This window comes from Calonectris borealis, chromosome 10 (genome assembly GCF_964195595.1).
Source record: "Calonectris borealis chromosome 10, bCalBor7.hap1.2, whole genome shotgun sequence".
NCBI lineage: Eukaryota > Metazoa > Chordata > Aves > Procellariiformes > Procellariidae > Calonectris > Calonectris borealis.
In genome coordinates, this window is record NC_134321.1 from 23,223,182 (window position 1) to 23,237,376 (window position 14,195).

Below are 14,195 nucleotides of genomic sequence, written 5' to 3' on the forward strand. Positions count from 1 at the left end.
ACTTGGAGCAGTTCAATTTTCAGGACATTCAGTGCCAGACTGGTAGGCTGAACAGGAAAGAGAAGCAATAGCAGTGTAAAACCTTTCCTGTAAGCATTTCTGAAATGTTTATCACAGTAGCACCTTCATGGACCTTTCATTTCTCTCTGAAAGGAAGTGTAGAAAGATGATGTCTTTCCTTAAAAACCCAAATGAACAAAGTGGGAAGTTTGAACAAACCTGGAAAATAAAGAGCTGCTGCTTCAGCCACCACTGACTTCAGCAGGAATTGAAGATGCTTAGTGAAAACTGGGAAAAGCCCCTGACAACAACTACTAGATGAAAAATTGTCAAAATATTTAAAAACATTAGATTGTCAACAAAAGTGAAAATTAGGACTGTAAAATCATGACTGCAAATACTGAGGGGCTGTAGGAGGTCAAGTACAAGTAATATAGTCTAGTGCTAAATTCTGATAGCCAAAACACAAGGAAGTTCATCAACAGCATACTAAAGGAATCTTACAAAGCTTTATTAAATAATACAGATACAAATGATTATTTACATCCGAATTGTCAATTTTAAGTAGTACTAGCATGTAAGGCACAACTTCTCCAAAACTAGCCAATAAGTTACACAAGACTTAATATAATGATATGTAACAATGTTGGTGTTTTGTAATACTGCGTGAAACCAAAACTGTATGCCATAAACTGTGTCTGCATTCTGTTCCTCTGACTATTTGCCTGCACAGTTCTGCACACAATGTATTTCGCATTTTTTGTTCTTTGAAACAGAATGATTGTGATCACTTTCATTATGGTCCTTAGGAAAGTTCGGACAGCCAGAATATTATTCACAACTAAAACTGTGATACTTCTTATATGTAAACAAAGCCCTTATCCGATAGCTGCAAAATACTGCTTATGGATTAAAAGTTACTGTGATTATGATTATAAACCTCAAAATAAAGGATTCCAACTGAGATACTTTTTTTCTATTCTCGGGGAAGTATTTTAGGACTAAAAATTGGAACCAAGTTTTTCTTCTCATCTGTTTAATTTGGAGAAAAGTTCATGTCAGCATACCTCACTGCCATCTTGTTTAGAAAGTAAAATACATCTGTGCACACAGCGATCAACTGCCTGGTTTAGCAGACTACTTTCTGGTGTACCCAGAATTATGCATTTTATATCTGTGTGTCTTAGACAGTCAAGAGAAAAAACCAAAAAGTCAACCAAAAAAACCCCACATTAATATTAGGCAATTAAATGCTATATTGTATTTTACAGACTTACAAATGAGCACTTATTAGTAGGATATTATGGTACAAATATTCCAGAGTCTGGTCATACCAGTAATACCTTACTGTACAGTTTAAATCAAGATCCTGGGAGTGGCTGTAACAGTTTGTACGTGAATACATCAGAGACGAGCAGATTGAACCAACTGAAAAGGTCACTCGTTGTAAGTGTGAAATAAGCCACTTACTTTCCAGTGCACCGCATGACTAGTGGTAATAAAAGGAGGCTCAGTTTCTATTGAGGTACTTCTATATGTGAAATGACCTATATAAATGTATTATATTTATATCAGAACACAGGTAAGATAATTGCCTTCAATTAAAAATATTTACTACCAGAAGAAAGGTCCTCTTAGAAGGCACATGCTTTCACATTCCCAGTCCAAAAAAAGTGCTTACAGTAACAAGAAAGGAATACTGCAGTTGTACCCAAAGGAAGCCGCACTAAGATAGTTTTGTTTTTCTTTTTTTGTTGTTGTTGTAAAAAACCTCCAAATTATTCACAGTTGTTCCAGCATTCCTAATGTTAAAACAGCAAATTACGGTAATGAATCACATTGTGAGGCTAAACATAAGAACACTTATCAGCGCAGTACATTCCTGAGTCTTTGGAATTCAAAATAAAAAACTAGTTCTTTGAAATATACAATCCTTCATATTTTTGGCTCATATTTTTCCCTTTTTTAAAAAGATCATTAAAAAGAAAGTTAATTCTTAAAAAAGTAAATAAAAAACTTCTATCACTATCACTTAGACATAACTTCTAGTTGCTTGAAGAGTGCAAGAAAGCTAGCTTAGCACAAACACTGCTTTTTGTCCAGTCATCCTTGTCAACTGAGCATAAAACAGCAGATAAAATAAGTTTTAGAGAACTGAACTACTGACTTAAAAAAAAAATTCAAAGAGCTCTAAATAAAAAAAAAATTATGAAACTAGTTACATTCAAGAGATGAGTTGAATTATATCAAAACTGTGGAAGTTCTTAAATTTGCTATTGTTTAAGGCACTGATTTTTTTTTTTTTTTATTTTTCAGTTCTAGTGCATGAAGATGAGTCCTGCTGTCTCTAACGTGAACCATAATCAGTGCTCCAGAGCGTGGATGATGGGCTTGTTTTCCTGCTTGAGGACTGAGGACTGAAGGAAAGCGCAGGTGATACAGAGAAACCTAAAACATAGGGGAAAAGGAGAAAAAAACCCAGTCATACTCAGGAATGGTGAAAGAAATAAGAAACAAATAATTGCTGTTGATCATCTGCCGGAACACCTGGCAAGTGAGTCTAATGATCCATTCAAAGTGAAATAACCCCTTTAGCTTATTGCATGTTGACAAGACATCTTATAAGTATCAAAGTTTTGCAGGTCTTCCTATCAGACTTTAATTAAAGAATCAATTAAGTCTTCTGAGGGGGGCACAACACATTTCACCTCAGCAAATAACTTTCAGTTTGAATTTGCCTTATTTTATCTGAAGTGTCAGGCACATGTTTTTACAAACAGGACTGCAGCTCACCACAACTAAAATACATCTATAATAATGTGAATTTTGTTTTAATAGCCACTGTGGATTGCAGACCTTCTAAGTGAATGGGTATTTTTTGCACATTTCTGAAAGAGTTTGATTCTGCAACACTGCAAATAGGTAAAATAGGGAATAAATATGATGTCAAAAAAAACAGATAAAACATAACTGCAGGATCAAAAGCAGTGAAGGAAAAAACTGTTCCCCTGCAACACAACTAAGCCTTCTATAGACTTGTGTCCTTTGTCCTCTAACAGTTGCCCTTCCCTGTCTCTTACAGTAGCCCCAGCTCACAGTACCTCACAGCACGCGGACAGCACAAGAGATGCAGCGCATGCTGCAGCTAATCTGATGTCGCACGCACTGACTAACCAGCCAGCTGCTGCCAAGCACATTGTATCAGCAGCTGAGCTCTGCTTTACTTTCCCTCAGCAGGAGCAAAATTGTGGATCTCTCTCCTCTACCCATCTGGTGATTTGCATGAATTCTTACACTTTTAACCCATTCCCTATTCCAATGTGGCTGAAGCTGGCCAAAAGTTTCAAAAGAATGAGCAGTGGGTAAAAAGGTGGCTGAGGGGTGGAGCGGGAGGACGGGCAACAAATTTCCTAGGAGCAAGCACAGTGCTTGTTGTAATATAATTCAGCATACAGGCTTCCTCATAGTCATACCTCCCTACATTCAATTCAAACGCAAAAAAACCTGCTTTGTAATATCTCAGTGATAGCCTTGGCTGCAGCGATCACAATATTGTGGAATTTGGGATGCTGCTGAGAACGCTGAAGGTTAGTACTATGACAAAGGTTTTACATTTTAGAAGAGCAAACTTCAGCTCGCTCAGAGCTCAGTTGGGAGGGATTCCGTGGGAAGCTTCCATGGAGGATAAAGGAGCTAGCAAGTGCTGGGAGTTTTTCAAGAACGCTCTCCTGGAAGCACAAAAACTGTTCATCCCCTGTAAAGGTAAGGGAAGCAGGAGGAGCAAGAGACCCCCTTGGCTTAACTGCGAGCTTCTGAGGCTGCTCAAAACCAAAAGAGAAGCGTACCAGAGATGGAAAAGTGAACGAATACCGTTGAGAACTACAAGGGCATTGCCAGGGCGTGCAGAGACACAGTTAGAAAAGCTCAGCCAGAGATATCAGAAACTACAAGAAAGGGTTCTTCAGGTACGTAAACAACAAGCAGAAACAGAAGGAAAATATTGGCCTGCTGTTAAACAGGAGAGGTGAATTAGTCACCAATAACGCTGAAAAGGCAGAGGTTCTCAACATTTTCTTCACCTCTGTCTTGACCAGCACTGTTGGGCCCCTGGCCTTGGGAACAAAAATCCAGGTTGATGCAAACAGACTCACTGTCAGTGAAGAAAGAGTTGGTGTTTGAACTATTACAGGAGCTTGACCTCTACAAATCGACGGGCCCTGACATTATCCACCCGAGGGTGTTAAGAGAGCTGGCTGGCATTGTTGCGAGGCCTCTCTTCATAATCTTTGAGAAGTTGCAGAGATCGGGGGATGTCCCAGAAGACTGGAAGAAGGCTAATGTCATCCTCATCTACAAGAAGGGCTTAAAAGAGGATCCAGGAAATTATAGGCCCATCAGTCATATTTCAGTCCCTGGGAAAGTTATGGAATGAATCCTCCCTGGGGGCTATCACAAGTCAAATGAAGCACGTGACTGGGAAAAGCCACTACGGATTCACCAAGGGCAAATCGTGCTTGACAAACCTGATCGCCTTCTATGACAAAGTAACCTGCTCGGTTGATGTGGGGCGAGCGGTGCATATTATCTACCTGGATTTCTCCAAGGCTTTCGATACGGTTTCCCACAGCCTCCTCCTAGAGAAACAGATGCTTTTCCGTCTAGACAAGTGGTCTGTGCGGTGGGTGTGGGGAACTGGCTGACCGGCTGCACCCAGAGGGTGGTGGTAAATAGCTCCTTTTCAAACTGGCAAGTTTGAAAGTGGGGTCCCCCAGGGATTGATATTGGGCCCACACTGTTTAATATCTTCTAAGTGATCTGGATGACGGGATCAAGTGTATCCTGATGAAGTTTGCCAATGATACCAAACCAAGTGGGGAAGTGGATACTTCAGGAGAGCCACCCTACAGGAAGACCTGGATAGGCTGGAAGAGTGGGCTAACAAGAACCTTATGAAGTTCAACCAAGACAAATGTAAGGTCTTGCTCCTGGGAAAACATAATCCAGGAGTGCAGCCCAGGCTGGGATCTACCTGGCTGGGGGAGCCGCTCTGTGGAAAGGGACCTGGGGGTCCTGGTAGACAAGCAGCTCAATATAAGTGAACAGTGTGCTCCTGTGGCAAAGAAAGCCAACAGGATGCTGGGTTGCATCAACAAGGGCATCACAGCAGAGATGAAGAAGTCATTATCCCACTCGGCACTTGTCAGGCCACACCTGGAATACTGTGTTCAGTTTTGGTCCCTGCTATACAAAAAAGATGTGGACAGGCTAGACAGGTCCAGAGAAGGGCCATAAAGATGATCAAAGGACTGGGAAGCCTGCCATACGAAGAAAGGCTGAGAGAACTGGGTTTGTTCAGCCTTGAGAAAAGGCGGCTTAGGGGAGACCTTATCACCATGTTCCAGTATTTAAAGGGTGGCTACAAAGAAGATGGAGACTCCCTTTTTACACAGAGTCACAAAATTTTTCACAATGAGAACAATCAGCCATTGGAATAATCTCCCCAGGGGAAAGGTGGATTCCCCAACATTGGACACTTTTAAGATTCGGCTGGACAGGGTGCTGGGCCATCTTGTCTAGACCTTGCTTTTGCCAAGAAAGGTTGGACCAGATGATCCTTGAAGTCCCTTCCAACCTGGTATTCTATGATTCTAGCTAGACTAATCAATTAATTCATTTATAACTGGGTAGCAGCTGCTTACTGTTATGGCTGTGTTGAGGAGTTGTCCTTGGGGTAAATGCTGGATGACTGTGCTGTTCTTTCGGTGAGAAGACTGCATGATAGGCTGCAAGACATTGTAAAAAAACAAAACAAAACAAAAACAAAAAACAGAACACAACAAAAAAAAATCAACAAACAAACAACCAAACAAAACAAAAACAACAACAACAAAATCATTTCACATGGAAATTATTCCTTTATATCTTAGAACTAATGCATTGTAAGAAGTTATTAAAAAAATACTTCTGCAGTCTTTCGTTCTCTTACCTATAATCATAACAGCTGTCCCTGCTAATAGTGCAAAAAGCGTGAAGAACATTACTTGATAAGAATCAAGGAAGTGCTGGAATAGACTGGCTCCATCTGTAGAATCGATTAAGAAGAGACAATATTGAGTTAAAAGAGCATCTTCTCCAATCTGCTTTAAGAGTTAATAGTTCTTAACTCAAACTGAAACAGCCGAAAGAAGGTTTTTATTTATAGCAAATAAGTGTGATCAACTTAGATAATACAACTTCAATTCTAGTTACTATTTCCAATGCAGTCCTCAAAATTTGCCAATAACAGCTTAAGACATTGATATACAATGTCTTAAGCATGTTCTTCACTTTCTCAGCCCCAAAATGCTAATCTGTTTTCGAAATAACAGGGCATGCTTGAGAGTAAATAAAAGCAGAGCAAAAAAAATTACTTTCAGACACTTTAGCACCGAGATATTTATGCCAACTTCAACAGAGTATTTTGGGCTGACCCAAAAGGAAAATATGTTCAGCTTCAGTCATAATAAGCAACCGTATTCAAGTCTTCTGGTCACAGTGAGCAGCTTACATGTCAATAACAACATTAGCTGCCAGCTCAGATTTTAACACACCAAAATTTTATAACCTCATGAACATTAATGGAAGTTAGAGGTTTATTCTGGCACATGAAGTCCAGAGATAAACTTACGTCTCACTGGTGCACTGGTTCTGTCAGTCAAGTAAATCACTGTCACCGGGATAGTGATAGACTGGTCAGTCATAGGACTAGAGACAGTTAGAGTGGTTGATAAGGATCCCTGGCTTGAAACTTTTGGATCAGACAGACTAACAGTGTAGACTACGTAACTAGGCAGCCCGTAGGATTTCTCTTTCTCAAATGCCTTCACTGTTGGTGACCCACATTTCACCTGCCGAGGAAGAAAAACAACCTGAAATAGACTGTTTGAGAAAGCACAGCACATACCATCTTCCAGGCCACATGTCAGAAATATGTTATTCCACAGAAACATAGAGCAACTCACCCCTCAGCAGAAGTCAGACTTGGTTGTAACTTTACAGTTACACCTGCAGCACTTCACCCCTGTTTACTGTTAAGGTTGCCCTGTTAACTGCTGTTTCTGTGGGTCTGGGCTAACTCCATACAGGCAAAAGTCAAAGCATCCCTTACTGGGCTACGGGAACCACGTGCAGTCAAACAAGTAAGTGGGCAAGAACCCACCCCTGCTGCTAGGAATCAGGCAGATTTTCTGCTTCCCCACCTGTGACCTGGTTAACACATCCCAGCTAGCACACAGGTGAGCCTGACACATTTCTACTACCCAAAACAAAAGCGAACACTGAGGAGGAATACATTCCAAGATGAGTATTTCCAAATCATCTCAGGACCGATCTTGACGTGGTAAAGGTGGCACAGAGTGCCTGTGGTTAGAAAGTTGCAAGGAACAGTTCAAAATGCTTTCAACTGTGTTGTGATACTTTCCAGCAATAGACTCACCTCCAGGGTATCAAGAATTTCGGTGGCACCAAATATTTTCACATCAGAGCTTGTGTAATGGTTACTTAAAAGCATTTCCGTTTGGTCAGCATAAAAGCCAGGATTGAATGGCACCTCAGTGCTGATTTGCTCCCCAGAGAAGTGGCTGCCTTGGATCGAAGCTGTAACTCTGAGTGCAGTTTTACTCATGCTGAGATGCTTCAGCTGCTTGTCAGTAAGCCTGTGCATTGTGATGGAACAGATGTAATGTCCTATAGAAACAAAAACAGTTTGACTGTTAATTGCTCTTCTTTATGGTGTTTTTTTTTTTTTCTTGCAGAGTGAGATTTCTGTGACATCTTTACAGAAGCGCTAAAAAAGGTGGTAAAATTCAACAAACACCAAGATCAGGAGTATGTAGGTGATCGGGACAGCGTTTCTGCTGGTCCAAGCATCACAATCCCAGTACTAAAACAACACAAGGTATTTCTTGTCCCAAACTAACCATCATGGAAAAATAATAAATACTAATACTAAATAATAAGATAAAAATACTAAAATGGCAGTTTCCAGTCACATTTTATTTTAATATGCCAATGAGACTCAATTCCACTTTGAATATAACATTTATGCTAATATTGATAGAAAGGCTTTACTGAAAACAAATTTTAACATCCTATTTCATATTCTCTTCACGTAATGTTAAAATTTTAGTCAGTTACCATCACCATCATCAATTCTGTGAAGACAGCTTTTATCATTTATAAAAACTTCTTTAAAGGTTAGATATTCACCATGTTTCTAGTCTCTTATGGGACCTATTTGTCTATTATTAGCGATAAAGACAGTAAAAAATTCCCACACTGTGGAAGATACAAAGCATAAGTAACAAGCAGAACTTGCTAGGTACACGTTTTCCCCTTACTTTCTTTCCCTAACGAAGTAATAGAGGCAGCCACTATTATGGAAGGTATAATAGTGTTTTACACAATGGGTACAGGGACTAATCTAACAGATAATTAATATTATTTCCATACAGTCCATGGTGTTTTGGTTCTTTTAAAAATCATGTTATAGTTATGATACACTAAGACATGTTGTAGACTTTCACAATTTTATTTCCATTTCCACAGTATCTAGTAATTTCCCCTCCTTTTAAGTCCCAGTTCATGTTGTTTTGGGGATACATATGAATTCTACCTTTCATAAGAAATTACAGCACTCAGGTTGTGGAGGAAAGGTTGAAAGCATGATCAATTCCAGAAATGTTTAAATTGCAGAATACAAAGAACACAAAATGTATTACTTTCACCAGATTTTCACATTTACGCTATTTCCCTCATTTTATTCACTGAGGTTAGTTATACTGCAGTAACTACAGTGGCAGGGCTTTTAAAAGGCCAACATCAAACACAAGGAATATTTGTCTCTGTAGAGCATAATTTGGTGAAACCTAAAGATCCTTAGTACACAGACATTAAAACTCATGATTGTTTCTCTTATCCCTAGTCTTAACTTCCACTGTATTTAAGCATATGGTGAAGGCACTGATGTATGGCAAGTAAACACCTAAAAGAGCCACTGGATGTGTACAGCTGCGGAGATACCCCATTTTGGAATATTTGTCACCTGAGTGCTCATTTGTAGCAACTGAAGAAGGAAGTGTTTTGCTTCCATAGTTTAACAAATACAGGGCCTGAGGTTCTTTTCTAAATTAAGTTATACACAAGGCAATCTATTGTTTGTACAGTTCAGCTGGAGTAAAAGATGGCAGCTGCTAGCTCTATAAAGTGTGTGACCCCAGTGTATTATGTCTACATTCTGCAATACCATCACTTCTGACTCAAGGTACCATTGGACTGTCTACATACCTACAAATATACGAGTAGTAATTTGCAAAATTAGGACCTAAATTTGTGGTCAAAAAACATATCAAAATTTGTTCCCCCCCCATAATGCTTCTGAGATTCTTCCTGACTTACTACTACAACTCTGAAAAACATATGAAATGGGCTGCCACTGATTTCTGGCTTTATCTGAAAACAAATAAATGTCTTTGTCACATGCAGAAAACCCTAGAGTTAAACAAGGAGAGTACACATTAACAACTCACTGAAGCCTGAGATCCTACACAGGAAAGCTCAGAGGCTTCAGAAGGAAATCTGCTGGGTCAAAGGGCATTTGAACTAAACCACAGCAGACTTCAAAGTGTCTGCCTGGAGAGTGGCATCTTGTCTCTTCTTACCTGAAACTGCATCAAATCCAGGTTCTGCTATAAAAATATCACGTGCTGGGAAGTCAAACGCATCATTGTTAAAATCTAGATGGCAATTGATAATGGACTGTGGTTGTAATTCAGCAATGGCTTCAATCTGAGCAGGCAAGCACTCCCCTAAGGGAAAGAAAAAAATTAATTAATCTCTAATTAATTAATTAGAAAAGAAAATTCTAACTAATTAGTTTTTAATTAATTAAAAGCAAAACCATGGCTTGGAATATCAGGTTATTCTGCCACCTTCTGAAATAGTTTCACAAGGTTATGATGATCTTAAAATAGCTGGAAATCGTAGACAGCTGTCCTATCTCAGGTCTAATCCCAAAAAGACAGCAAATGAAAACTTTGTACGTTGTGGGGTTTTTTTGACAGGAATAGTTTATTTACAGGAAAGAATGAACTAGAGAGAATTTTCAGATGTGTCTGTTGAATAATTTATATGATCCTAGGAGTCTCGATTTATATTTTAGTATCTGGCAAGATATTTTTTTGGTAAGCTAATAATTTACACAAGGCACAATAAAATACTATTTGAACAAGTGCTAAGTGTTAAGCTAAAATCTAAAAGGAACCATAATCAAATAAAATGAAGCTTATTAAATAGAGGACACAGTATGATGCTTAATCTTTGTATTGATTCTAATTGCTGATAATTTCTGTAAAAGATTTAAGGTTGGTTACTTTAAACACGCTCAGTAAGAAAAAATAGTAACTTCAAGAGGGCAATTGGAATTAAACATGTAAGTAAACAATCAGCTGATTGCCTATTAACTGTTTTTTGATACGATCAAAAATGACTCTTCTATTATTTACTGATTTTCTTAATTGTGAAATCTTAATAGTGCCCCAGAACACCCTCTAAATTCTGTAATATGGACCTAAGATTCTTCTAGAGCTCCTGGGATTCTGGAAAAGCACTAGAGGCTCATAGAGATCTTGCTACACCAGCTTCACAGACCCTTAAAAACAAACAAAAAACCCAAAACACAAACCAAAACCACCTAGCATACAAACATGCAATAAACAATTAGCATAAAGATTTTTTTTCATCATACCTTTCAAATTTTTATTTCTTTCCCCAATTGAAACTATCACTTTTGAGGCTGCAACTCCTTGTAAGCTTGTTTTCACTCCACTTACATGCATTGCTGTAGTCCTCTGAGGTATATTAATCAATATCTGAAAAAAGGATGAAGTACCTTATTATCAAAAACTGTTTTAACAAATAAAAATTAAGGCAAAACCAGACTGGACTGATTATGAAACACACACATCCTTGTATGTGTAACAGAAGAGAAGACTCCAAGAGGTTGTGTTTCTCTTTATAAGAAATCCTACATTTCTCTAATTTTAGAAACTGCCTTTCAAGGCAATTAAAGCTAGTAAAAACATTTTTTTCTTTCTACCCAACCCCCATAAGTTAATAGGCATAAAACTCTATGTTTAAATTTAACTTAAAAAGAATATCTGGTGCTTATGTTAGCTGATACAGTGAATTGTGTCAACAGTACGATTGCACTGTAGGCAAATAAAAAATAATTTAATTGAGTAGTTCTGATCAGTGATGCAGAGTAACATGGTGCAACAATTTAGAAAGGTCTTGTTAGCATCTCATCCTGCAAGGAAACTTCATTCATAAAAGCAGCCATACTCAAAAATTGTTTAGCATCTAGAAACAACTTAGCCAAGAAAAGGAATCAAAATGTACAATATAAGAACAGGATAGGCTAAAAATAGAAATTATTATGCTAAATTATCCTCCTTAACATGGATGATTAAAAAAACCATGACATGTTTGGACACATACCAAATACTTTCCAACCATTTGCATTTCTAATACTTTTTCCTTTAAAAAGATTTTTTCTAAATATTTGTAACAAAAAAAAAAAAATCATAGAATACATTTTTGGTGAAAAAGCACCTGAAGCAAACAAACTTCAGCAGTTCTGGTAGGATTTAACAGTGCCTCACCTCTCTGTATGTTTTAAGTAATCCAGGAATCTCATAATAGACAGTGACAACACCAGAATCCCTTGCCACTGCTACGCCAGTCTTGGAGTCGACTTGAAGAACACTACTTAATGAGGAGCTCCATACGCCTGGCAGGCCTGAGAAGACACACCATTTGGACACTGTTCAACAAATTTATGCTAACTGAAGCATTTCATTATCACATCGGTGTCTGTCTGTATGTACCCGCTGCACGGGCAGCATCGGTACACACACTTCCCAATTCACAGAAACTAGATTCTAGGGTCTCCCGTGGTGGAAGGCTGGCAGCCCACCACCAAACTGACTTGCAGTTACTCTGACAAAAGCCCGTTGATACTAAGAATCAAATACAGTGAGTGACTCTGCATGATTCCCAGAAAAAACAAGCCTTTCAAGAACAGAACGGAAATGTCTGAAGTCTGATACTCAAGAATTCAATACAAGCGACATATTGCATGGTACAATTAAAATTAGAGGAGTTGATCAAACCTATTTTTATCATTAACAAGAACAGTGACATTTGATTCGGAACAAACATCATAAATTATGCATTTAGTTTTCCTGAGAATGAGAAACAGTCACACTGATGTCAAATTATAGAGCTGCAAAAACACAGCGACTGAAGTGCCGCTTACCTTCTTGGTTTATCAGTGAAGTACTCAAACAGAGGACATCACCCACCACCACATCTATGAGTTCAGGAAAAATGGCATGTTGCACAGGAAGTGGGACGTAGTCTGCAATTCCACTGTGTTCTGCATCCCAGACTTTAAGCAAGGTCAAACCTACATTTACAGTCCGGATTACAAATGTGTTGTTTGTGGCTCCTTTCCCAATCTGTACAAAGTCATCTCTACAGATAAAAAGAAATGCTTTTATGTTAAGGCAAGTTTGCTAATGTCATTATCTCTACAATAAAGAGCAGGTATCGAACTCTTTCTAGATGTTGACTTCTTGTTTTCAGCGATGGTTATCTTCTAATAAAGTCTGACAAAATAAGGAAAATATAAAAATTATTTAGGTGCTACTGAGGCAAATTTCAGTTCTCACATCATTATGCTGATGAAATACTGAGGTCATAATTACGTATGAGAACTACTTCCTAATTTTAAGAATTGTAGAACTTTAGAATGAGGTAATCTGTCTCTTTTCCCTTTTCTCAGGGAGTTAAGAAGCAAAGAAATTTAAACACTGATATGCAGCTTTCCAGCCGTATCTTTACAAAGCTAAATCACGTTTGATTCCGAGTTGTGATATTTACCAAAACTCAGCATTCCCAAATGCACTGACACACTGAGCACTTTTAAGTGCACCCAGCACAAAGACTGCCACCCTGGCAGCACCACGCAGAGACAGTGAAGGTCTTGACAGCAGTAGAGCTGGGTCACCACAGTGCTGCACCTGAGGTTAATGAGCAGTGCTTCTCTCTCTGGGGCTAATCATTAGCCCTATGCTGAAGCAGCTCTGTCATGTCTATTTTGGAGGCTAGGGCAGTGTTATCTCAGGGACCTCTGTATGCTATAGAAATTTCTGCAGATCATTTAGGTAGGAGAAAGAAAATAATGCATTCAACCCGTTTTTTTTTTTTCTTTTAATCATGTTATAGTAGTGGAATTAGTGATTGTTTACTAATGACCAAAGAAGGCTGTTTTGTAATATTTATTATTCTTTGAGGCAGAGACCGAAAGGCCTTTTGAGGCCCGGCTCTGCTGTGCAAAGGCTGTAAAAGCGTATCTGAACAGACAGCCCCCGATCCAGAACATTCACCATCTTATATAAGACTTAAGTGAGTCAGTGTAACAAAGCACTAGGAGAAAAGAGGCAAGATGAGGCAAATGCTAATAAGATCAATTGTTTATATAGGCCACTGATGTATGTACTCTGATGATTCAGAGCCACTTAAAGCAGAAATGTACCCCAGCAGGCCCCGCTAGGGATCATGCTTATCTGGGCAACTTTCCATTTGCTAGAGAATATCGATTGCTAACTGGAACTCTTCTTTCTGCTACGGTGCCTCTGAAGACCGCAGAGACAAAATCCTTTCTTTGCTAATCCCAGTTCAAGCTATATCTTCACTTGATATCTTTGGAACGATCTTTGTTCCTTGCTGTGGCTGGGCTATGTGTATTTGGCCTTTTTTGTTCTCTGTAATTAACGCCCATGATAGATACCTACCTGTTTGTTGCAAAGTTGAGCACAGAATTATGCGAATGAAAAGTATCTCCAGAGTTATCATGAAAATGGACTGTAAATGTCAGTGTTACACCCAGGGGGAGAGCCAATAATGCCTCTTTGTTTTGCGTGTGCAGAATAGGACTCATGGAGATTCTTAGGTATGAGATGGGGTAGACCTGTAAAAACATCAGCAGTGAAAAGCAAAATCAAATTGCTTTTTTTGGTGCCTCTATAAAAACAGTAATCTAAACCGGTTCTTATTATGCAAATATACAACGCTTCCTTTATGAACCACTTGCT

The 14,195-nt window shown here is 38.7% G+C and overlaps 1 protein-coding gene across 2 annotated transcripts in view; it reads right to left on the reverse strand.

The window, feature by feature from the left end:
• Positions 1-490: 490 nt before the first annotated feature.
• NUP210 (nucleoporin 210) overlaps positions 491-14,195 on the reverse strand; it is a 69,608-nt gene continuing 55,903 nt past the window's right edge. For both annotated transcript variants that reach the window (XM_075159425.1, XM_075159424.1), the window contains exons 31-40: positions 13,896-14,071; positions 12,356-12,573; positions 11,700-11,836; positions 10,784-10,907; positions 9,699-9,845; positions 7,475-7,725; positions 6,668-6,887; positions 5,987-6,082; positions 5,700-5,783; positions 491-2,448 (exon numbers count right to left, since the gene is read on the reverse strand). In XM_075159425.1, coding sequence (XP_075015526.1) covers positions 2,348-2,448; positions 5,700-5,783; positions 5,987-6,082; positions 6,668-6,887; positions 7,475-7,725; positions 9,699-9,845; positions 10,784-10,907; positions 11,700-11,836; positions 12,356-12,573; positions 13,896-14,071 — 1,554 coding nt within the window. In that variant the 3' untranslated portion in view covers positions 491-2,347. The remainder of the gene's footprint in view (positions 2,449-5,699; positions 5,784-5,986; positions 6,083-6,667; positions 6,888-7,474; positions 7,726-9,698; positions 9,846-10,783; positions 10,908-11,699; positions 11,837-12,355; positions 12,574-13,895; positions 14,072-14,195) is intronic.